The sequence below is a fragment of the Taudactylus pleione genome, unplaced genomic scaffold, assembly GCF_031769625.1.
Source record: "Taudactylus pleione unplaced genomic scaffold, aTauple2 ptg000997l, whole genome shotgun sequence".
NCBI lineage: Eukaryota > Metazoa > Chordata > Amphibia > Anura > Myobatrachidae > Taudactylus > Taudactylus pleione.
This window is the reverse complement of record NW_028285398.1, coordinates 1,789,891-1,816,762: the sequence shown is the minus strand read 5'-3', so window position 1 is coordinate 1,816,762 and position 26,872 is coordinate 1,789,891. Positions and strand designations below refer to the sequence as shown.

The 26,872-nt window shown below is 49.1% G+C and overlaps 1 protein-coding gene across 2 annotated transcripts in view; it reads right to left on the bottom strand.

Annotated features, from left to right (window-relative positions):
• Window positions 1-16,018: 16,018 nt before the first annotated feature.
• LOC148454384 (SMAD family member 6-like) overlaps window positions 16,019-26,872 on the bottom strand; it is a 68,217-nt gene continuing 57,363 nt past the window's right edge. For both annotated transcript variants that reach the window (XM_088460951.1, XM_088460950.1), the window contains exons 4-5: window positions 20,021-20,134; window positions 16,019-18,182 (exon numbers count right to left, since the gene is read on the bottom strand). In XM_088460951.1, coding sequence (XP_088317077.1) covers window positions 17,647-18,182; window positions 20,021-20,134 — 650 coding nt within the window. In that variant the 3' untranslated portion in view covers window positions 16,019-17,646. The remainder of the gene's footprint in view (window positions 18,183-20,020; window positions 20,135-26,872) is intronic.

Genomic DNA, 26,872 nt, shown 5'->3' with positions numbered 1-26,872 from the left:
GGGGAGAGAATAGTGTACAGGGGGTAGAGAATAGTGTACAGGGGAAGAGAATAGTGTACATGGGGGGAGAATAGTGTACAGGGGGGGAGAGAATAGTGTACAGGGGGGAGAGAATAGTGTACAGGTGGAGAGAATAGTGTACAGGGGGAGAGAATAGTGTACAGGGGGAGAGAATAGTGTACAGGGGGGAGGGAATAGTGTACAGGGGGGAGAGGATAGTGTACAGGGGGAGAGAATAGTGTACAGGGGGGAGAGAATAGTGTACAGGGGGAGAGAATAGTGTACAGGAGGGAGAGAATAGTGTACAGGGGGAGAGAATAGTGTACAGGGGGAGAGAATAGTGTACAGGGTGGAAAGAATAGTGTACAGGGGAAGAGAATAGTGTACATGGGGGGAGAATAGTGTACAGGGGGGAGAGAATAGTGTACAGGTGGAGAGAATAGTGTACAGGGGGAGAGAATAGTGTACATGGGGGGAGAGAATAGTGTACAGGGGGAGAGAATAGTGTACAGGGGGGAGGGAATAGTGTACAGGGGGGAGAGGATAGTGTACAGGGGGAGAGAATAGTGTACAGGGGGAGAGAATAGTGTACAAGGGAGAGAATAGTGTACAGGGGGGAGAGAATAGTGTACAGGGGAAGAGAATAGTGTACAGGGGGGAGAGAATAGTGTACAGGGGGGAGGGAATAGTGTACAGGGGGGAGAGGATAGTGTACAGGGGGAGAGAATAGTGTACAGGGGGGAGAGAATAGTGTACAGGGGGGAGGGAATAGTGTACAGGGGGGAGAGGATAGTGTACAGGGGGAGAGAATAGTGTACAGGGGGAGAGAATAGTGTACAAGGGAGAGAATAGTGTACAGGGGGGAGAGAATAGTGTACAGGGGAAGAGAATAGTGTACAGGGGGGAGAGAATAGTGTGCAGGGGGGAGAGAATAGTGTACAGGGGGGAGAGAATAGTGTACAGGTGGAGAGAATAGTGTACAGGGGGAGAGAATAGTGTACATGGGGGAGAGGATAGTGTACAGGGGGAGAGAATAGTGTACAGAGGGGGAGAGAATAGTGTACAGGGGGGAGAGAATAGTGTATAGGGGGAGAGAATAGTGTACAGGGGGAGAGAATAGTGTACAGGGGGAGAGAATAGTGTACAGGGGGGAGAGAATAGTGTGCAGGGGAAGAGAATAGTGTGCATGGGGGGAGAATAGTGTACATGGGGGGGAGAATAGTGTACAGGGGGAGAGAATAGTGTACAGGGGGGAGAGAATAGTGTACAGGTGAAGAGAATAGTGTACAGGGGGAGAGAATAGTGTACATGGGGGGAGAGAATAGTGTACAGGGGGAGAGAATAGTGTACAGGGGGGAGGGAATAGTGTACAGGGGGGTGAGAATAGTGTACAGTGGGGGAGACAATAGTGTACAAGGGGAAGAGAATAGTGTACAGGGGGGAGAGAATAGTGTACAGGGAGAGAATAGTGTACAGGGGGAGAGAATAGTGTACAGGGGAGAGAGAATAGTGTACCTGGGGCGGGGAGGATAGTGTACAGGAGGGGGAGGATATAGTGTACAGTGTAATAGTGATTAGTGTACAGGAGCGGGGAGGATAGTGTACATGGGGGGAGAGAATAGGGTACAGGCGGGGAGAGAATAGGGTACAGGGGGGGAGAGAATAGTGCACAGGGGGGGATATAGAGTACAGCAGGGGGGATATAGTGTACAGGGGGGGAGAATAGTGTACAGGGGGTAGAGAATAGTGTACAGGAGTGGGGAGGATAGTATACAGGGGGGAGAGAATAGTGTACAGTGTAATAGTGATTAGTGTACAGGAGCGGGTAGAATAGTGTACAGAGGAGACACTAGTGCATAAAGGGGAGATAATAGTGTACAGGGGAGACACTAGTGCATAAAGAGGAGATAGTTTACAGGGGAGACACTAGTGTATAAAGAGGAGATAATAATGTACAGGGGAGACACTAGTGCATACAGAGGAAATAATAGTGTACAGCGGAGACACTAGTGCATAAAGGGGAGATAATAGTGTCCAGGGGAAACGTTAGTGCATAAAGGGGAGATAATAGTGTAGATGGGAGACATTAGTGCATAAAGGGGAGATAATAGTGTGCAGGGGAGAAATTAGTGCATAAAGGGGAGATAATAGTGTCCAGGGGAGACACTAGTGCATAAAGGGGAGATAATAGTGTACAGGGGAGACATTAGTGCATAAAGGGAGATAGTAGTGTACAGGGGAGAAATTAGTGCATAAAGAGGAATGTCCAGGGGAGACACTAGTGCATAAAGGGGAGATAATAGTGTCCAGGGGAGAAATTAGTGCATAAAGGGGAGATTATAGTGTTCAGGGATGAGATAATAGTGTACAGGGGAGACACCAGTGCATAAAGGGGAGATAATAGTGTACAGGGGAGACATTAGTGCATAAAGGGAGATAATAGTGTACAGGGGAGACATTAGTGGATAAAGGGGAGATAATAGTGTCCAGGGGAGACGTTAGTGCATAAAGGGAGATAGTAGTGTACAGGGGAGACATTAGTGCATAAAGGGAGATAATAGTGTACAGGGAAGACATTAGTGCATAAAGGGGAGATCATAGTGTACAGGTGAGACACCAGTGCATAAAGGGGAGATAATAGTGTACAGGGGAGACACTAGTGCATAAAGGGGAGATAATAGTGTCCAGGGGAGACATTAGTGCATAAAGGGGAGATAATAGTGCACAGGGCAGACATTAGTGGATAAAGGGGAGATAATAGTGTCCAGGGGAGACATTAGTGAATAAAGGGAGATAGTAGTGTACAGGGGAGATATTAGTGCATAAAGGGAGATAATAGTGTACAGGGAAGACATTAGTGCATAAAGGGGAGATAATAGTGTACAGGGGAGACATTAGTGCATAAAGGGAGATAATAGTGTACAGGGAAGACATTAGTGCATAAAGGGAGATAATAGTGTACAGGGGAGACACTGGTGCATAAAGGGGAGATAATAGTGTACAGGGGAGACATTAGTGCATAAAGGGGAGATACTAGTGTACAGGGGAGACACTAATGCATAAAGGGGAGATAATAGTGTCCAGGGGAGACATTAGTGCATAAAGGGAGATAATAGTGTACAGGGGAGACATTAGTGCATAAAGGGGAGATAATAGTGTACAGGGGAGACATTAGTGCATAAAGATAGTAGTGTACAGGGGAGAAATTGGTGCATAAAGAGGAATGTCCAGGGGAGACACTAGTGCATAAAGGGGAGATAATAGTGTCCAGGGGAGAAATTAGTGCATAAAGGGGAGATAATAGTGTCCAGGGAAGAGATAATAGTGTACAGGGGAGGCACCAGTGCATAAAGGGGAGATAATAGTGTACAGGGGAGACACTAGTGCATAAGGGGGAGATAATAGTGTCCAGGGGAGACACTAGTGCATAAAGGGAAGATAATAGTGTACAAGGGAGAAATTAGTGCATAAAGGGGAGATAATAGTGTCCAGGGGAGACATTAGTGCATAAAGGGAGATACTAGTGTACAGGGGAGAAATTAGTGCATAAAGGGGAGATAATAGTGTACAGGGGAGACATTAGTGCATAAAGGGAGATAGTAGTGTACAGGGGAGAAATGAGTGCATAAAGAGGAATGTCCAGGGGAGACACTAGTGCATAAAGGGGAGATAATAGTGTCCAGGGGAGAAATTAGTGCATAAAGGGGAGATTGTAGTGTTCAGGGATGAGATAATAGTGTACAGGGGAGACACTGGTGCATAAAGGGGAGATAATAGTGTACAGGGGAGACATTAGTGCATAAAGGGGAGATACTAGTGTACAGGGGAGACACTAATGCATAAAGGGGAGATAATAGTGTCCAGGGGAGACATTAGTGCATAAAGGGAGATAATAGTGTACAGGGGAGACATTAGTGCATAAAGGGGAGATAATAGTGTACAGGGGAGACATTAGTGCATAAAGATAGTAGTGTACAGGGGAGAAATTGGTGCATAAAGAGGAATGTCCAGGGGAGACACTAGTGCATAAAGGGGAGATAATAGTGTCCAGGGGAGAAATTAGTGCATAAAGGGGAGATAATAGTGTCCAGGGAGGAGATAATAGTGTACAGGGGAGACACCAGTGCATAAAGGGGAGATAATAGTGTACAGGGGAGACACTAGTGCATAAGGGGGAGATAATAGTGTCCAGGGGAGACACTAGTGCATAAAGGGAAGATAATAGTGTACAAGGGAGAAATTAGTGCATAAAGGGGAGATAATAGTGTCCAGGGGAGACATTAGTGCATAAAGGGAGATACTAGTGTACAGGGGAGAAATTAGTGCATAAAGGGGAGATAATAGTGTACAGGGGAGACATTAGTGCATAAAGGGAGATAGTAGTGTACAGGGGAGAAATGAGTGCATAAAGAGGAATGTCCAGGGGAGACACTAGTGCATAAAGGGGAGATAATAGTGTCCAGGGGAGAAATTAGTGCATAAAGGGGAGATTGTAGTGTTCAGGGATGAGATAATAGTGTACACGGGAGACACCAGTGCATAAAGGGGAGATAATAGTGTACAGTGGAGACATTAGTGCATAAAGGGAGATAATAGTGTCCAGGGGAGACATTAGTGGATAAAGGGGAGATAATAGTGTCCAGGGGAGACGTTAGTGCATAAAGGGGAGATAGTAGTGTACAGGGGAGACATTAGTGGATAAAGGGGAGATAATAGTTTACAGGGAAGACATTAGTGCATAAAGTGGAGATCATAGTGTACAGGTGAGACACCAGTGCATAAAGGGGAGATAATAGTGTCCAGGGGAGACACTAGTGCATAAAGGGGAGATAATAGTGTCCAGGGGAGACATTGGTGCATAAAGGGGAGATAATAGTGTACAGGGGAGACATTAGTGGATAAAGGGGAGATAATAGTGTACATGGGAGACATTAGTGCATAATGGGGAGATAATTGTGTACAGGGGAGTCATTAGTGCATAAAGGGGAGATAATAGTGTACAGGGGAGACACTAGTGCATAAAGGGCAGATAATAGTGTACAGGGGAGAAATTAGTGCATAAAGGGGAGATAATAGTGTACAGTGGAGACATTAGTGCATAAAGGGAGATAATAGTGTACAGGGGAGACATTAGTGGATAAAGGGGAGATAATAGTGTCCAGGGGAGACGTTAGTGCATAAAGGGGAGATAGTAGTGTACAGGGGAGACATTAGTGGATAAAGGGGAGATAATAGTGTACAGGGAAGACATTAGTGCATAAAGTGGAGATCATAGTGTACAGGTGAGACACCAGTGCATAAAGGGGAGATAATAGTGTCCAGGGGAGACACTAGTGCATAAAGGGGAGATAATAGTGTCCAGGGGAGACATTGGTGCATAAAGGGGAGATAATAGTGTACAGGGGAGACATTAGTGGATAAAGGGGAGATAATAGTGTACATGGGAGACATTAGTGCATAATGGGGAGATAATTGTGTACAGGGGAGTCATTAGTGCATAAAGGGGAGATAATAGTGTACAGGGGAGACACTAGTGCATAAAGGGCAGATAATAGTGTACAGGGGAGAAATTAGTGCATAAAGGGGAGATAATAGACTACAGGGGAGAAATTAGTGCATAAAAGTGAGATAGTGGCCAGGGGAGACATTAGTGCATAAAGGGGAGATAATAGTGTACAGGGAAGAAATTAGTGCATAAAGGGGAGATCATAGTGTACAGGGGAGAAATTAGTGCATAAAGGGGAGATAATAGTGTACAGGGGAGAAATTAGTGCCAGGGGAGACATTAGGGGAGATAATAGTGTACAGGGGAGAAATTAGTGCATAAAGGGGAGATAATAGTGTACAACTATGAATTGGGCCCTAATAACATCACTGAGTCCCTGGTGAGAGCAGGGGAGACTAATGGCTGCAGTACCACATGTGGAGTGTAGGGGCCTCCCTAATACAGGACATGGTATACGCCATATACTTTACAGCAGAGGTTCCCAAACTCCCCCTTTCAGTCCACGTTTTATGGAAATCCATGCTTGAGTCCAGATGGTTAAATCAAATTAATTGAGGTACTAATAAGTCACCTGTGCTCAAGTATTTCCATAAAACGTGGACTGTAATGGGGGGGTTTGGAAACCTCTGCTATACAGTGAGCGAGTGATCTGTCCCCTGCTTTATGTACTGGTACCAATGCTGTAACAATCAGCCGTCATTCTCACCTCACTGTGCCTCTGAGGCTCATCCGCAGCAGTCATTCTCACCTCACTGTGCCTCTGAGGCTCATCCGGAGCAGTCACTCTCACCTCACTGTGCCTCTGAGGCTCATCCGCAGCAGTCACTCTCACCTCACTGTGCCTCTGAGGCTCATCCGCAGCCGTCACTCTCACCTCACTGTGCCTCTGAGGCTCATCCGCAGCAGTCACTCTCACCTCACTGTGCCTCTGAGGCTCATCCGCAGCAGTCACTCTCACCTCACTGTGCCTCTGAGGCTCATCCGCAGCCATCACTCTCACCTCACTGTGCCTCTGGGGCTCATCCTCAGCCGTCATTCTCACCTCACTGTGCCTCTGAGGCTCATCCGCAGCAGTCATTCTCACCTCACTGTGCCTCTGAGGCTCATCCGCAGCAGTCATTCTCACCTCACTGTGCCTCTGAGGCTCATCCGCAGCCGTCACTCTCACCTCACTGTGCCTCTGAGGCTCATCCGCAGCCGTCACTCTCACCTCACTGTGCCTCTGAGGCTCATCCGCAGCCGTCACTCTCACCTCACTGTGCCTCTGAGGCTCATCCGCAGCAGTCATTCTCACCTCACTGTGCCTCTGAGGCTCATCCGCAGCAGTCATTCTCACCTCACTGTGCCTCTGAGGCTCATCCGGAACAGTCACTCTCACCTCACTGTGCCTCTGAGGCTCATCCGCAGCAGTCACTCTCACCTCACTGTGCCTCTGAGGCTCATCCGCAGCAGTCATTCTCACCTCACTGTGCCTCTGAGGCTCATCCGCAGCCGTCACTCTCACCTCACTGTGCCTCTGAGGTTCATCCGCAGCAGTCACTCTCACCTCACTGTGCCTCTGAGGCTCATCCGCAGCAGTCACTCTCACCTCACTGTGCCTCTGAGGCTCATCCGCAGCCATCACTCTCACCTCACTGTGCCTCTGGGGCTCATCCGCAGCCGTCATTCTCACCTCACTGTGCCTCTGAGGCTCATCCGCAGCAGTCATTCTCACCTCACTGTGCCTCTGAGGCTCATCCGCAGCAGTCATTCTCACCTCACTGTGCCTCTGAGGCTCATCCGCAGCAGTCATTCTCACCTCACTGTGCCTCTGAGGCTCATCCGCAGCAGTCATTCTCACCTCACTGTGCCTCTGAGGCTCATCCGCAGCCGTCACTCTCACCTCACTGTGCCTCTGGGGCTCATCCGCAGCCGTCATTCTCACCTCACTGTGCCTCTGAGGCTCATCCACAGCAGTCATTCTCACCTCATTGTGCCTCTGAGGCTCATCCGCAGCAGTCATTCTCACCTCACTGTGCCTCTGAGGCTCATCCGCAGCCGTCACTCTCACCTCACTGTGCCTCTGAGGCTCATCCGCAGCAGTCATTCTCACCTCACTGTGCCTCTGAGGCTCACCCGCAGCAGTCACTCTCACCTCACTGTGCCTCTGAGGCTCATCCGGAGCAGTCATTCTCACTTCACTGTGCCTCTGAGGCTCATCCGCAGCCGTCATTCTCACCTCACTGTGCCTCTGAGGCTCATCCGCAGCAGTCATTCTCACCTCACTGTGCCTCTGAGGCTCATCCGCAGCAGTCATTCTCACCTCACTGTGCCTCTGAGGCTCATCCGCAGCCGTCATTCTGACCTCACTGTGCCTCTGAGGCTCATCCGCAGCAGTCATTCTCACCTCACTGTGCCTCTGAGGCTCATCCGCAGCAGTCATTCTGACCTCACTGTGCCTCTGAGGCTCATCCGCAGCCGTCATTCTCACCTCACTGTGCCTCTGAGGCTCATCCGCAGCAGTCATTCTCACCTCACTGTGCCTCTGAGGCTCATCCGCAGCAGTCATTCTCACCTCACTGCGCCTCTGAGGCTCATCCGCAGCAGTCATTCTCACCTCACTGTGCCTCTGAGGCTCATCCGCAGCAGTCATTCTCACCTCACTGTGCCTCTGAGGCTCACTCGGAGCAGTCATTCTCACCTCACTGTGCCTCTGAGGCTCATCCGCAGCAGTCACTCTCACCTCACTGTGCCTCTGAGGCTCATCCGGAGCAGTCATTCTCACCTCACTGTGCCTCTGAGGCTCATCCGCAGCCGTCACTCTCACCTCACTGTGCCTCTGAGGCTCATCCGCAGCCGTCATTCTCACCTCACTGTGCCTCTGAGGCTCATCCGCAGCCGTCACTCTCACCTCACTGTGCCTCTGAGGCTCATCCGCAGCCGTCACTCTCACCTCACTGTGCCTCTGAGGCTCATCCGCAGCAGTCATTCTCACCTCACTGTGCCTCTGAGGCTCATCCGCAGCAGTCACTCTCACCTCACTGTGCCTCTGAGGCTCATCCGCAGCCGTCATTCTCACCTCACTGTGCCTCTGAGGCTCATCCGCAGCAGTCATTCTCACCTCACTGTGCCTCTGAGGCTCATCCGCAGCAGTCATTCTCACCTCACTGTGCCTCTGAGGCTCATCCGCAGCCGTCATTCTCACCTCACTGTGCCTCTGAGGGACCCTTCCGCAGCAGTCATTCTCACCTCACTGTGCCTCTGAGGCTCATCCGCAGCCGTCATTCTCACCTCACTGTGCCTCTGAGGGGCCCTTCCGCAGCAGTCATTCTCACCTCACTGTGCCTCTGAGGCTCATCCGCAGCCGTCATTCTCACCTCACTGTGCCTCTGAGAGACCCTTCCGCAGCAGTCATTCTCACCTCACTGTGCCTCTGAGAGACCCTTCCGCAGCTGTCATTCTCACCTCACTGTGCCCCTGATACTCTCATACTCAGGGGGATGGGGTGTACCGGCCAGGCTTTCTCATACTCCTTATATGGGGGATCCCGGCCAGGTTCTCTCATACCCAGGGGATTGGGGGTCCCGGCCAGGGTCCCTCATACTCCAGATGATGGGGGGTCCTGGCCAGGTGCTCTCGTACTCAGGGGGATGGAGTGTCCCAGCCAGGTTCTCTCATACTCCTTATATGGGGGATCCCGGCTAGGGTCTCTCATACTCCGGGGGATGGGGGGTCCTGGCCAGGTCCTCTCATACTCAGGGGGATGGGGGTCCTGGCCAGGTCCTCTCATACTCAGGGGGATGGGGTGTACTGGCCAGGCTCTCATACTCCTTTTATGGGGGACCCCGGCCAGGTTCTCTCATACTCCGGGGATTGGGGGTCCCGGCCAGGGTCTCTCATACTCCAGGGGATGGGGGGTCCTGGCCAAGTGCTCTCATACTCAGGGGGATAGTGTCCCGGCCAGGCTGTCATACTCCTTATATGGGGGATCCCGGCCAGGTTCTCTCATACTCCGGGGATGGGGGGTCTCGGCCAGGCTCTTTCATACTCTGGGGAATGGGGATCCCGGCCAGGTTCTCTCATACTCCGAGGGGATCCCAGCCAGGCTCTCTCATACTTTGGGGGATCCCGGCCAGGCCCTCTAATACTCCAGGGGATGGGGGATCCAGGCCAGTCTCTTCCATACTCCGGGGGATGGGGATCCCGGCCAGGTTCTCTCATACTCCGGGGGATAGGGGGTCTCAGCCAGGTTCTCTCATACTCCAGGGGATGGGGGTCCTGACCAGGCTCTTCCTTATTCTGGGGATGGGGGGTCCCGGCCAAGCTCACTCCTGCTCCGAGGGATGGGGGGTCCCGGCCAGGCTCTCTCATTCTCCGAGAGATGTGGGGTCCCGGCCAGGCTCGCTCATACTCCAGGAGATGAGGGATCCCGGCCAGGGTCTCTCATACTTTGGGGGATGGGGTGTCCCGGCCAGGTTCTCTCATACTCCCGAGATGGGGGGTCACAGCCAGATTCTCTCGTATTGAGGGAGATGAGGGATCCTGGCCAGGTTCTCATACTCCAGGGGATGGGTGGGTCCTGGCCAGAGTCTCTCATACTCCGGGGATTGGGGTCCCTGGCAGGCTCGCACCCTGGATTTTGTTCACACCCAGCTGAGACCCCTTACAGACAGGCGGCCCGACCCAGTACTAGTGCCTGGTCGATGATGTAATCAGTTTGACGTGATGAGCCGGCGCTTGGAGATGATCTAATCTGATCAGGACCTGGGTCCATGCACAACATCTCCACTTCTATAAACCCGCAGAGAGACTTACCTGGCTCCTCAGCGGGCGGCTCTCCCCTCTCCTCCTATATCTATGGGTTTAGCCAGGAAAGTGTCCATCAGGCACCACAATGACCGCCCGTGATTAGATGCTGCTGGACACTTGCCGGATTTTACTCGGGAGGAATGGCCTAGGACGATCCAGGCTGGCTTCCAGCTATAACGCCGGCTGAAGCTGGTCCTTGTTCGGAAGCGGTTATCAGGCGATTTACACGATTGCTGGATCTGTGACATGCGACCGTTCATTTGCTATTTGAGGACTTGTGGTCTACAGTAGACTTATTTAACATAGTTATCGGCACTAGTAACCCTGCAGCCTACCTAAGGCTTGTGGAGTGGTCACTCTGTGCCATAGCTGTAGCCTTTGTCTCCATTACCCGCAGATGTGCCCTTTTTACTGCACCATGATCTTACACATTATCCGGCTCCTTCATCTAGATGTGCAATGTACAATGTGATGTCATGTCAGTCACCCATGGCCCCATGGGTGACTGCCAGGGCGCTATTACCTCCGGAGGTAGCTGCTCCACAGCTGGTGGCCTTGGGGTTCCTCAATCCCCAGGTCTCTGTTGGTTTCTTCCAGGTGCTCCATTTACGCCACAGACGTGAGATGACTTGGCTCCTGACTAACAAATGGACCCAAGTGTGTGTAGTAGGGAATCAAGACTAAGATCGTATGGAGCAGGGACTGGTGTTATAGATAATGTGCCGTTTTCACATCAGGCGCTCTCCCTATATGCCCCTTACTCCCTTATTCCCCATTTTCCTGTCTTCATACATTGATAGACTTTACTTTATTGCCATGGGGTATATGTATTATTTCGACAAGTTTATACTAGCAAAATCCCAGTTACCATAATTTGCACCCGTCTATGATGGGTCATAAAGTCTCTGCGAGGCCAACCTCTAAACCCCCTCCCCCCCTCTGACCCTCCCTGCCCTATATCATGAAGTATGAGGATAGGGGAGACCCCAGAGCTCCATCAATTCTCCCCAGCAATGAGGCAGATGCAGTGTCCTCATTGGGATGTTACTGATTTTCTGGTACCTCACGCGTTTCATGCTATCACATCATTCTCACCCCTTACAGCCCCATATACTGCCCCCAGCCACCCCCTAACCAGGAAGCAGACACCTCGGTGTAACGAGCATCTTAATTTAATGGAATATGTCAAAGCGCACAGTTCTGTGCATAAATATGGCGTGTCAGAGGAGGGCGATCTGTCAGAGTGCAGTAGGGATTAAAAGTTGTCAACTTGATGTTAGTAATGATGTTTATTAGACAATAAATACTGTTACAAAATATTGGGAATAGGCAACATAACGCATTTCATAGCTTTTAGATTAAAATGTTATAAGAAGAACCTTTCTACAGATAAACACGAGGCGTTCACCAAAAACAGAAATTAACACTTAAACATCTGCTTTGTCATATAATAAAGCCCTTTTTCTATGATGTCAGACCTTTGCGTTCCTTTCACGCCAGATTAGGCTTACTCCTCTCATTTAGCGCATCCAAGTACTGTATATAAGCATTGCTACAATATTTCTCTTTCCAAAAGTGAAATATGTGTAATATGTTACTTGTAAACACATTTTTATATAAATAATATGGAGAAAGTAAATAAATGTTGGTATAAAACAGGATGATAATAATATATAATAATTTGATTATAATGAAGTTATAAATCATGTGACCACAGTATAGACTATAATCAGCACAGCGCTTCCACCTAGTGGCCGAAGTGATGATGACACTTGTGAAAGTGATTTTACATTGGATAAATAGCCCTTTCTCAGTCACCTAAACACTGGGAGCCGCCATTTTGTAGGAAGTAATACCACATTGGCTCCCGGTGAACCGATTGGCTGCTTATGTATAGAACTTCAACCAACAAAATGGCCTCCTCCACAGTGTCTAAGTGACTAAGTGACGTCACTTAATATATAATCTCTGCGTATGACTTTGACTAATACCATAACAATATGTATACAGATATAGACTTATATTGATTATACCTATTTTTCGTCTGATTGGCCAAAGCTGATGGAACGTGGGGCTATCATGCCCCATAATTCAGCAGGTATGTAGCAGCTGTCTCTCACGGATTCTCAATGTAACTGTCCTCGCTTTTCCCCTCTATACACTGACTGTATGTAATGTCCCTCCTGCTTCACTCACAGTCACAGCAGTGACTTCTGGGCCCCACAGGAAAACGTAGGGCCTGGTCACCAACACCTGTACGCCCAGAAGACCCCCCGAGATATTGGGTGATCTATAGACTCCGGGTACCATCTGGACAACATACTTAACTATTTACCACAGAGGGCCTGAACTATAGACACGTTCCTGTACTCCGCTATGGCTGCTGTATCCTTACCACAGAGGGCCTGAACTATAGACACATTCCTGTACTCTGCTATGGCTATTGTATCCTTACTACAGAGGGCCTGAACTATAGACACATTACTGTACTCCGCTATGGCTGCTGTAACCTTACCACAGAGGGCCTGAACTATAGACACGTTCCTGTACTCCGCTATGGCTGCTGTATCCTTACCACAGAGGGCCTGAACTATAGACACATTACTGTACTCCGCTATGGCTGCTGTAACCTTACCACAGAGGGCCTGAACTATAGACACGTTCCTGTACTCCGCTATGGCTGCTGTATCCTTACCACAGAGGGCCTGAACTATAGACACGTTCCTGTACTCCGCTATGGCTGCTGTACCCTTACCACAGAGGGCCTGAACTATAGACACATTCCTGTACTCCACTATGGCTGCTGTAACCTTACCACAGAGGGCCTGAACTATAGACACATTCCTGTACTCCGCTATGGCTGCTGTAGCCTTACCACAGAGGGCCTGAACTATAGACACGTTCCTGTACTCCGCTATGGCTGCTGTAACCTTACCACAGAGGGCCTGAACTATAGACACATTCTTGTACTCCGCTATGGCTGATGTAGCCTTACCACAGAGGGCCTGACCTATAGACACATTCCTGTACTCCGCTATGGCTGCTGTAACCTTACCACAGAGGGCCTGAACTATAGATACATTCCTGTACTCCGCTATGGCTGCTGTATCCTTACCACAGAGGGCCTGAACTATAGATACATTCCTGTACTCCGCTATGGCTGCTGTAACCTTACCACAGAGAGCTTGAACTATAGATACATTCCTGTACTCCGCTATGGCTGCTGTATCCTTACCACAGAGGGCCTGAACTATAGACACGTGCCTGTACGCCGCTATGGCTGCTGTATCCTTACCACAGAGGGCCTGAACTATAGACACGTTCCTGTACTCCGCTATGGCTGCTGTAGCCTTACCACAGAGGGCCTGAACTATAGACATGTTCCTGTACGCCGCTATGGCTGCTGTATCCTTACCACAGAGGGCCTGAACTATAGACACGTTCCTGTACTCCGCTATGGCTGCTGTATCCTTACCACAGAGGGCCTGAACTATAGACACGTTCCTGTACTCCGCTATGGCTGCTGTATCCTTACCACAGAGGGCCTGAACTATAGACACGTTCCTGTACTCCGCTATGGCTGCTGTACCCTTACCACAGAGGGCCTGACCTATAGACACATTCCTGTACTCCACTATGGCTGCTGTAATCTTACCACAGAGGGCCTGAACTATAGACACATTCCTGTACTCCGCTATGGCTGCTGTAGCCTTACCACAGAGGGCCTGAACTATAGACACGTTCCTGTACTCCGCTATGGCTGCTGTAACCTTACTACAGAGGGCCTGAACTATAGACACATTCTTGTACTCCGCTATGGCTGATGTAGCCTTACCACAGAGGGCCTGACCTATAGACACATTCCTGTACTCCGCTATGGCTGCTGTAACCTTACCACAGAGGGCCTGAACTATAGATACATTCCTGTACTCCGCTATGGCTGCTGTATCCTTACCACAGAGGGCCTGAACTATAGATACATTCCTGTACTCCGCTATGGCTGCTGTAACCTTACCACAGAGAGCCTGAACTATAGATACATTCCTGTACTCCGCTATGGCTGCTGTATCCTTACCACAGAGGGCCTGAACTATAGACACATTCCTGTACTCCGCTATGGCTGCTGTAACCTTACCACAGAGGGCCTGAACTATAGACATGTTCCTGTACGCCCACAGAGGGCCTGAACTATAGACACGTTCCTGTACTCCGCTATGGCTGCTGTAACCTTACCACAGAGGGCCTGAACTATAGACACATGCCTGTACTCCGCTATGGCTGCTGTAACCTTACCACAGAGGGCCTGAACTATAGACACGTTCCTGTACTCCGCTATGGCTGCTGTATCCTTACCACAGAGGGCCTGAACTATAGACACGTGCCTGTACGCCGCTATGGCTGCTGTATCCTTACCACAGAGGGCCTGAACTATAGACACGTTCCTGTACTCCGCTATGGCTGCTGTAACCTTACCACAGAGGGCCTGAACTATAGACACATTCCTGTACTCCGCTATGGCTGATGTAGCCTTACCACAGAGGGCCTGAACTATAGACACGTTCCTGTAATCCGCTATGGCTGCTGTGTCCTTACCATAGAGGGCCTGAACTATAGACATGTTCCTGTACGCCGCTATGGCTGCTGTATCCTTACCACAGAGGGCCTGAACTATAGACACATTCCTGTACTCCGCTATGGCTGCTGTAACCTTACCACAGAGGGCCTGAACTATAGACACGTTCCTGTACTCCGCTATGGCTGCTGTAGCCTTACCACAGAGGGCCTGAACTATAGACACATTCCTGTACTCCGCTATGGCTGCTGTATCCTTACTACAGAGGGCCTGAACTATAGACACATTCCTGTACTCCGCTATGGCTGCTGTAACCTTACCACAGAGGGCCTGAACTATAGACACATTCCTGTACTCCGCTATGGCTGCTGTAACCTTACCACAGAGGGCCTGAACTATAGACACATTCCTGTACTCCGCTATGGCTGCTGTAACCTTAGCGGGTATGTAACAGCTGTCTTATGGCAATTCCTAAACAAATGACAGTAAGTCCAATACTTTCCCGATAATGGCGCTACGAGCACTGCAGATGGCTCCTGGTATAGAGCCCCCCACACCCCCTCTCGGCTCATGTCACAGATGATAGAGGATATAAGATATTAGTAATTAGAGGTGGATAGCTGCGTGATACAGGATGGGAACTGAGACATATTACAGAGCGGCAGCCAGGGCGTTACGTTGGAAGTGGTATGGATCATCTGTGGCTCTGTACACAGAGGGTGATAGAGACGTTTATAGACCCCTACAGATAATAGGACAGTGTCATTTCACACCCTGGCCCTAAGAACTAGAGATTATAGAGCCAGATTCACAATTCTTGGCATCATCTGCATCTGGCAGATTACTAGGACGAAGGAGGACACAGATAATACCACATGAATGATGGAGCAATGTCCTTCATGCGCTGGATGAGACGGCACTGGATGATGAAGCGTGTTCTGAGTAGGTCACATAGATAATGGAGCTTGTGCTGAGATTGTCACCTGGATGATGGAGTTTGTGCTGAGCAGGACATACAGATGATGGAGCTTGCACTGAACAGAGGATGGAGCAGGTGTCACAAAAGACATGTTGATCAATTAACACAGAAGACGGAGCTTGTCCTGAGGAGGTCAGATTATGGAGCTTGTCCTGAGGAGGTCAGATTATGGATCTTGTACTGAGCAGGTCGCAGATGATAGAACAGGTGGCACAGATGACAGAATGTACTGAACAGATGATGGAGTAAGGGGCACAGATAGTAAAGCTTGTACTTAGCAGGTGATGGAGCCTGTATTGAACAGAGGCGGAGTAGGTGACGCAGATGATGGACCTTATGCTGAGCTGGTAACACAGATGAACGAGCTTGTACTGAGCAGGTCACAGATGATAAAGCTTTTACCGATCAGGTGACAGATGATGGAGCTTGCACTGATCAAGTGTCACAGATGATGGAGAATTGCACGGATCAGGTGACAGATAATAGAGCTTGCATTGATCAGATGATAGATCTTACACTGAGCGGGTGGAAGGTGATGGAGTATGTGACGTAGATGATGGAGCTTGTAATGATCAGGAGACTTAGATGGAGCTTGCACTGAGCTGTTGACAGATGATGGAGTCGGTGATACGGATGAAACAATGTGTCAATCAGATGGCGGAGCTTTTACTGAGCGGGTAGCACGGATGACGGAGCTTGTACTGAGCAGGTAGCACAGATGACGGAGCTTGTACTGAGCAGGTAGCACAGATGACGGAGCTTGTACTGAGCAGGTAGCACAGATGACGGAGCTTGTACTGAGCAGGTAGCGCAGATGACGGAGCTTGTACTGAGCAGGTAGCGCAGACGACAGAGCTTGTACTGAGCAGGTAGCGCAGATGACAGAGCTTGTACTGAGCAGGTAGCGCAGATGACAGAGCTTGTACTGAGCAGGTAGCACAGGTGACGGAGCTTGTACTGAGCAGGTAGCGCAGATGACGGAGCTTGTATTGAGCAGGTGACTTAGATGGAGCTTGCACTGAGCTGTTGACAGATGATGGAGTCGGTGACATGGATGAAACAATGTGTCAATCAGATGGCGGAGCTTTTACTGAGCGGGTAGCACGGATGATGGAGCTTGTACTGAGCAGGTAGCACAGATGATGGAGCTTGTACTGAGCAGGTAGCACAGATGAAGGAGCTTGTACTGAGCGGGTAGCACAGATGATGGAGCTTGTACTGAGCAGGTAGCACAGATGACAGAGCTTGTACTGAGCAGGTAGCACAGATGACGGAGCTTGTACTGAGCAGGTAGCACAGATGATGGAGCTTGTACTGAGCAGGTAGCACAGATGAAGGAGCTTGTACTGAGCAGGTAGCACAGATGATGGAGCTTGTACTGAGCAGGTAGCACAGATGAAGGAGCTTGAACTGAGCAGGTAGCACAGATGATGGAGCTTGTACTGAGCAGGTAGCACAGATGACGGAGCTTGTACTGAGCAGGTAGCACAGATGACGGAGCTTGTACTGAGCAGGTAGCACAGATGATGGAGCTTGTACTGAGCAGGTAGCACAGATGATGGAGCTTGTACTGAGCAGGTAGCACAGATGACGGAGCTTGTACTGAGCAGGTAGTGCAGATGATGTGTTAATCAGGTGATGCAGATGTCGGAGGCACAATTCAGCAGATAACATAAAATACTGTGGTCAGAGATTACCGAGTGACAAGGATGATAGGAGTCCAAGATCAATACCATACCCGAACAGGGGTCACAGACAATATTTGTAAACGTGGCTCTTGGGTTGTAGGATGGACGCCCCTTATTTTGGGGTACTGAGCAGAATCTCCAGCCAGCAGGGGCAGGAAGTTATAAATTGCCGGGAATAGCAGGCCCCCCACCCCTTGGCAAAGCTGATGCGCACGCTGTGGGTGTCACAGGGCCCGTCCCCCAGAGCAGAGTACCCCGATAAATTGGCTGCTTGCATGGAGTCAAACACTTTGATGGAGTAACCAGGTAAGACCTTGTGTACAGCCTGCCCGCGGGCGCTCAGGGGGGTCAGGGTGGGGGAATTGATGAATATGGGGTGTTCGCTGCGATTGTACACCCACACTTCATCCTGCTCACGGCTCAGAACCAGGCCCTGGCCAATCTTTTTCCGGGTCCGTCTAACGGCCTCACTGCGGGTTTCACAGCCCAGGAAGCCCAGGCAGAAGCCGCTCCCTTTGGGCAGGTGGTGGAAGATGTGGATGGAAGGGTCAGTGACATTGTAGAGACGTCCCACGCGAGTCCGGTGCTCCCAGTATGCCAGTTTACACCAGTGGCCGTCTCTGTGCGATCCCCTGGACAGTGTGGTGTCTGAAAAGACACAGAGATACAATTACACAATGCAGAGGCCACACACATTATTACACATTAGACTGTCAGCTCCTTGGGAAAGAGACAGAATTTATATCACTAATTTTGAAATTCTCCATTAGACTGTCAGCTCCTGGGTACAGTGTCTCTCATTACACCACTAGACTGTAAGCTCCTGGGTACAGTGTCTCTCATTAAATCACTAGACTGTAAGCTCCTGGGTACAGTGTCTCTCATTACACCACTAGACTGTAAGCTCCTGGGTTCAGTGTGTCTCATTACACCACTAGACTGTAAGCTCCTGGGTACAGTGTCTCTCATTACACCACTAGACTGTAAGCTCTTGGGTACAGTGTCTCTCATTACATCACTAGACTGTAAGCTCCTGGGTACAGTGTCTCTCATTACACCACTAGACTGTAAGCTCCTGGGTTCAGTGTGTCTCATTACACCACTAGACTGTAAGCTCCTGGGTACAGTGTCCTCTCATTACACCACTAGACTGTAAGCTCCTGGGTACAGTGTCTCTCATTACATCAGTAGACTGTAAGCTCCTGGGTACAGTGTCTGTCATTACATCACTAAACTGTAAGCTCCTGGGTGCAGTGTCTCTCATTACATCACTAGACTGTAAGCTCCTGGGTACAGTGTCTCTCATTACATCACTAAACTGTAAGCTCCTGGGTACAGTGTCTCTCATTACATCACTAGACTGTAAGCTCCTGGGTACAGTGTCTCTCATTGCATCACTAGACTGTAAGCTCCTGGGTACAGTGTCTCTCATTACACCACTAGACTGTAAGCTCCTGGGTGCAGTGTCTCTCATTACATCACTAGACTGTAAGCTCCTGGGTACAGTGTCTCTCATTACACCCATCAGCCATAACATTACAGCCACTGACAGGTGAGGTGAAGAACACGGATTATCCCATTACCATGGCCCCTGTCGGGGGTGGGGGGATATATTAGGCAGAACATGAACACTCAGCTCTTGAAGTAGCCGCAGACAGGTCAGAGCCCCCATGCTGACCCCTGTCCACTGACAAAAGCGGCTACAATGGGCACGAGAGCGTCAGAGCCGGACCATGGAGCAATGGAAGGAGGGCTGGTCTGACGAATCACGTTTTCTGTTACACCATGTGGACGGCCGGGAACGTGCGCCTCATTTACCTGGGGAAGAGGTGGCACCAGGATGCACTATGGGAGGGAGACAATGTGATGTCCTGCTGGGGAACCTTGTGTCCTGCCAGTCATGTGGGTGTTACTGTGACACGTGCCACCTACCTAACCATTGTTGTAGAACAGGAACCCACCTTAATGGCAGCAGTATTTCCTGATGGCCGTGGGAGGATAATGCACCCGGTGCCCACACTGCTCAGGAATGGTTTGGGGAACATGACAGAGATCAAGGTGATGACTCCAAATTCCCCAGATCTCAGCCTGATGGAGCATCTGTGGGATGTGCCGGGGGAACAAGTCCGAGCCATGGAGGCCGCACCTCACACCTCGCACCTTGCACCTCACACCCCGCACCTCACACCCCGCACCTCACACCCCGCACTTCACAGGACATGGGATCTGCTGCTAAAGTGGTGGTGCCAGATACCACAGGACACCGTCAGCGCTCTCTCCAGGCCTGGGGGAGGGGGGGTGTAGACAATATTAGGCCGGGGGTCTTACTATTATGGCTGACGTGTGTATGTAACGTACCTCAGCGCAAAGTGTTATATGTGAGTAAACATGTATGTGCTTATATCTGACATTGCTGTGTATGAAGAAAGTCAGGTTCTAGTGTGTGCTCACTCACACCTGTGTGTCATGGACACGCGTGTGCTTACCATGCAGACCTCGGACATTGTAGCAGCTGCTCTCCTGGTTTATGATGGAGGAGTTACAGGACAGAACGGGCCGGGCGGGATCTCTGGCCTTGTAAGGGAATGAGACGGCAGGTTCTGGTAATGGAGAGAATTGGGGTGAATACAGGGTCACATTATACTCCCTAATTTACACAGTCTGACATTACACCACTAGATGGTCAGCTCCTCAGTACAGAGTCTGACATTACACCATTAGATGGTCAGCTCCTCAGTACACAGTCTGACATTACACCACTAGATGGTCAGCTCCTCAGTACACAGTCTGACATTACACCACTAGATGGTCAGCTCCTCAAAACACAGTCTGACATTACACCACTAGATGGTCAGCTACTCAGTACACAGTCTGACATTACACCACTAGATGGTCAGCTACTCAGTACACAGTCTGACATTACACCACTAGATGGTCAGCTCCTCAGTACACAGTCTGACATTACACCACTAGATGGTCAGCTCCTCAGTACACAGTCTGACATTACACCACTAGATGGTCAGCTCCTCAGTACACAGTCTGACATTACACCACTAGAAGGTCAGCTCCTCAGTACACAGTCTGACATTACACCACTAGATGGTCAGCTCCTCAGTACACAGTCTGACATTACACCACTAGATGGTCAGCTCCTCAGTACACAGTCTGACATTACACCACTAGATGGTCAGCTCCTCAGTACACAGTCTGACATTACACCACTAGAAGGTCATCTCCTCAGTACACAGTCTGACATTACACCACTAGATGGTCAGCTCCTCAGTACACAGTCTGACATTACACTACTAGATGGTCAGCTCCTCAGTACACAGTCTGACATTACACCACTAGATGGTCAGCTCCTCAGTACACAGTCTGACATTACACCACTAGATGGTCATCTCCTCAGTACAGAGACTGACATTACACCACTAGATGGTCATCTCCTCAGTAAACAATCTGACATTCAACCACTAGATGGTCAGCTCCTCAGTACACAGTCTGACATTACACCACTAGATGGTCAGCTCCTCAGTACACAGTCTGACATTACACCAGTAGATGGTCAGCTCCTCAGTACACAGTCTGACATTACACCACTAGATGGTCAGCTCCTCAGTACACAGTCTGACATTACACCACTAGATGGTCAGCTCCTCAGTATACAGTCTGACATTACACCACTAGATGGTCAGCTCCTCAGTACACAGTCTGACATTACACCACTAGATGGTCAGCTCCTCAGTACACAGTCTGACAGTACACCACTAGATGGTCAACTCCTCAGTACACAGTCTGACATTACACCACTAGATTGTCAGCTCCTCAGTACACAGTCTGACATTACACCACTAGATGGTCAGCTCCTCAGTACACAGTCTGACATTACACCACTAGATTGTCAGCTCCTCAGTACACAGTCTGACATTACACCACTAGATGGTCAACTCCTCTGTACACAGTCTGACATTATACCACTAGATGGTCAGCTCCTCAGTACAGAGTCTGACATTACACCACTAGATGGTCATCTACTCAGTACAGAGTCTGACATTACACCACTAGATGGTCAGCTCCTCAGTACACAGTCTGACATTACACCACTAGATGGTCAGCTCCTCAGTACACAGTCTGACATTACACCACTAGATTGTAAGCTCCTCAGTACACAGTCTGACATTACACCACTAGATGGTCAGCTCCTCAGTACACAGTCTGATATTACACCACTAGATGGTCATCTCCTCAGTACACAGTCTGACATTACACCACTAGATTGTCATCTCCTCAGTACACAGTCTGACATTACACCACTAGATGGTCAGCTCCTCAGTACACAGTCTGACATTACACCACTAGATTGTAAGCTCCTCAGTACACAGTCTGACATTACACCACTAGATGGTCAGCTCCTCAGTACACAGACTGATAATACACCACTAGATTGTCATCTCCTCAGTACACAGTCTGACATTACACCACTAGATTGTCAGCTCCTCATTACAGAGTCTGACATTACACCACTAGATGGTCATCTCCTCAGTACACAGTCTGACATTACACCACTAGATTGTCAGCTCCTCATTACAGAGTCTGACATTACACCACTAGATGGTCATCTCCTCAGTACACAGTCTGACATTACACCACTAGATGGACAGCTGCTCAGTACACAGTCTGACATTACACCACTAGATGGTCAGCTCCTCAGTACACAGTCTGACATTACACCACTAGATGGTCAGCTCCTCAGTACACAGTCTGACATTACACCACTAGATTGTCAGCTCCTCAGTACATAGTCTGACATTACACCACTAGATGGTCAGCTCCTCAGTACAGAGTCTGACATTACACCACTAGATTGTCAGCTCATCAGTACACAGTCTGACATTACACCACTAGATGGTCATCTGCTCAGTACACAGTCTGACATTACACCACTAGATGGTCAGCTCCTCATTACAGAGTCTGACATTACACCACTAGATGGTCATCTCCTCAGTACATAGTCTGACATTACACCACTAGATGGTCAGCTCCTCAGTACACAGTCTGACATTACACCACTAGATTGTCAGCTCCTCAGTACACAGTCTGACATTACACCACTAGATGGTCAACTCCTCTGTACACAGTCTGACATTATACCACTAGATGGTCAGCTCCTCAGTACAGAGTCTGACATTACACCACTAGATGGTCATCTACTCAGTACAGAGTCTGACATTACACCACTAGATTGTCAGCTCCTCAGTACACAGTCTGACATTACACCACTAGATGGTCAGCTCCTCAGTACCCAGTCTGACATTACACCACTAGATGGTCATCTCCTCAGTACACAGTCTGACATTACACCACTAGATTGTCAGCTCCACAGTACACAGTCTGACATTACACCACTAGATGGTCATCTCCTCAGTACACAGTCTGACATTACACCACTAGATGGTCAGCTCCTCAGTACAGAGTCTGACATTACACCACTAGATGGTCAGCTCCTCAGTACACAGTCAGACATTACACCACTAGATGGACAGCTCCGCAGTACACAGTCTGACATTACACCACTAGATGGTCAGCTCCTCAGTACACAGTCTGACATTACACCACTAGATGGTCAGCTCCTCAGTACACAGTCTGACATTACACCACTAGATGGTCAGCTCCTCAGTACACAGTCTGACATTACACCACTAGATGGTCAGCTCCTCAGTACACAGTCTGACATTACACCACTAGATGGTCATCTCCTCAGTACACAGTCTGACATTACACCACTAGATGGTCAGCTCCTCAGTACAGAGTCTGACATTACACCACTAGATGGTCAGCTCCTCAGTACACAGTCAGACATTACACCACTAGATGGACAGCTCCGCAGTACACAGTCTGACATTACACCACTAGATGGTCAGCTCCTCAGTACACAGTCTGACATTACACCACTAGATGGTCAGCTCCTCAGTACACAGTCTGACATTACACCACTAGATGGTCAGCTCCTCAAAACACAGTCTGACATTACACCACTTGATGGTCAGCTACTCAGTACACAGTCTGACATTACACCACTAGATGGTCAGCTACTCAGTACACAGTCTGACATTACACCACTAGATGGTCAGCTCCTCAGTACACAGTCTGACATTACACCACTAGATGGTCAGCTCCTCAGTACACAGTCTGACATTACACCACTAGATGGTCAGCTCCTCAGTACACAGTCTGACATTACACCACTAGAAGGTCAGCTCCTCAGTACACAGTCTGACATTACACCACTAGATGGTCAGCTCCTCAGTACACAGTCTGACATTACACCACTAGATGGTCAGCTCCTCAGTACACAGTCTGACATTACACCACTAGATGGTCAGCTCCTCAGTACACAGTCTGACATTACACCACTAGAAGGTCATCTCCTCAGTACACAGTCTGACATTACACCACTAGATGGTCAGCTCCTCAGTACACAGTCTGACATTACACTACTAGATGGTCAGCTCCTCAGTACACAGTCTGACATTACACCACTAGATGGTCAGCTCCTCAGTACACAGTCTGACATTACACCACTAGATGGTCATCTCCTCAGTACAGAGACTGACATTACACCACTAGATGGTCATCTCCTCAGTAAACAATCTGACATTCAACCACTAGATGGTCAGCTCCTCAGTACACAGTCTGACATTACACCACTAGATGGTCAGCTCCTCAGTACACAGTCTGACATTACACCAGTAGATGGTCAGCTCCTCAGTACACAGTCTGACATTACACCACTAGATGGTCAGCTCCTCAGTACACAGTCTGACATTACACCACTAGATGGTCAGCTCCTCAGTATACAGTCTGACATTACACCACTAGATGGTCAGCTCCTCAGTACACAGTCTGACATTACACCACTAGATGGTCAGCTCCTCAGTACACAGTCTGACAGTACACCACTAGATGGTCAACTCCTCAGTACACAGTCTGACATTACACCACTAGATTGTCAGCTCCTCAGTACACAGTCTGACATTACACCACTAGATGGTCAGCTCCTCAGTACACAGTCTGACATTACACCACTAGATTGTCAGCTCCTCAGTACACAGTCTGACATTACACCACTAGATGGTCAACTCCTCTGTACACAGTCTGACATTATACCACTAGATGGTCAGCTCCTCAGTACAGAGTCTGACATTACACCACTAGATGGTCATCTACTCAGTACAGAGTCTGACATTACACCACTAGATGGTCAGCTCCTCAGTACACAGTCTGACATTACACCACTAGATGGTCAGCTCCTCAGTACACAGTCTGACATTACACCACTAGATTGTAAGCTCCTCAGTACACAGTCTGACATTACACCACTAGATGGTCAGCTCCTCAGTACACAGTCTGATATTACACCACTAGATGGTCATCTCCTCAGTACACAGTCTGACATTACACCACTAGATTGTCATCTCCTCAGTACACAGTCTGACATTACACCACTAGATGGTCAGCTCCTCAGTACACAGTCTGACATTACACCACTAGATTGTAAGCTCCTCAGTACACAGTCTGACATTACACCACTAGATGGTCAGCTCCTCAGTACACAGACTGATAATACACCACTAGATTGTCATCTCCTCAGTACACAGTCTGACATTACACCACTAGATTGTCAGCTCCTCATTACAGAGTCTGACATTACACCACTAGATGGTCATCTCCTCAGTACACAGTCTGACATTACACCACTAGATTGTCAGCTCCTCATTACAGAGTCTGACATTACACCACTAGATGGTCATCTCCTCAGTACACAGTCTGACATTACACCACTAGATGGACAGCTGCTCAGTACACAGTCTGACATTACACCACTAGATGGTCAGCTCCTCAGTACACAGTCTGACATTACACCACTAGATGGTCAGCTCCTCAGTACACAGTCTGACATTACACCACTAGATTGTCAGCTCCTCAGTACATAGTCTGACATTACACCACTAGATGGTCAGCTCCTCAGTACAGAGTCTGACATTACACCACTAGATTGTCAGCTCATCAGTACACAGTCTGACATTACACCACTAGATGGTCATCTGCTCAGTACACAGTCTGACATTACACCACTAGATGGTCAGCTCCTCATTACAGAGTCTGACATTACACCACTAGATGGTCATCTCCTCAGTACATAGTCTGACATTACACCACTAGATGGTCAGCTCCTCAGTACACAGTCTGACATTACACCACTAGATTGTCAGCTCCTCAGTACACAGTCTGACATTACACCACTAGATGGTCAACTCCTCTGTACACAGTCTGACATTATACCACTAGATGGTCAGCTCCTCAGTACAGAGTCTGACATTACACCACTAGATGGTCATCTACTCAGTACAGAGTCTGACATTACACCACTAGATTGTCAGCTCCTCAGTACACAGTCTGACATTACACCACTAGATGGTCAGCTCCTCAGTACCCAGTCTGACATTACACCACTAGATGGTCATCTCCTCAGTACACAGTCTGACATTACACCACTAGATTGTCAGCTCCTCAGTACACAGTCTGACATTACACCACTAGATGGTCATCTCCTCAGTACACAGTCTGACATTACACCACTAGATGGTCAGCTCCTCAGTACAGAGTCTGACATTACACCACTAGATGGTCAGCTCCTCAGTACACAGTCAGACATTACACCACTAGATGGACAGCTCCGCAGTACACAGTCTGACATTACACCACTAGATGGTCAGCTCCTCAGTACACAGTCTGACATTACACCACTAGATGGTCAGCTCCTCAGTACACAGTCTGACATTACACCACTAGATGGTCAGCTCCTCAGTACACAGTCTGACATTACACCACTAGATGGTCAGCTCCTCAGTACACAGTCTGACATTACACCACTAGATGGTCATCTCCTCAGTACACAGTCTGACATTACACCACTAGATGGTCAGCTCCTCAGTACAGAGTCTGACATTACACCACTAGATGGTCAGCTCCTCAGTACACAGTCAGACATTACACCACTAGATGGACAGCTCCGCAGTACACAGTCTGACATTACACCACTAGATGGTCAGCTCCTCAGTACACAGTCTGACATTACACCACTAGATGGTCAGCTCCTCAGTACACAGTCTGACATTACACCACTAGATGGTCATCTCCTCAGTACACAGTCTGACATTACACCACTAGATTGTCAGCTCCTCAGTACACAGTCTGACATTACACCACTAGATGGACAGCTCCTCAGTACACAGTCTGACATTACACCACTAGATGGTCAGCTCCTCAGTACACAG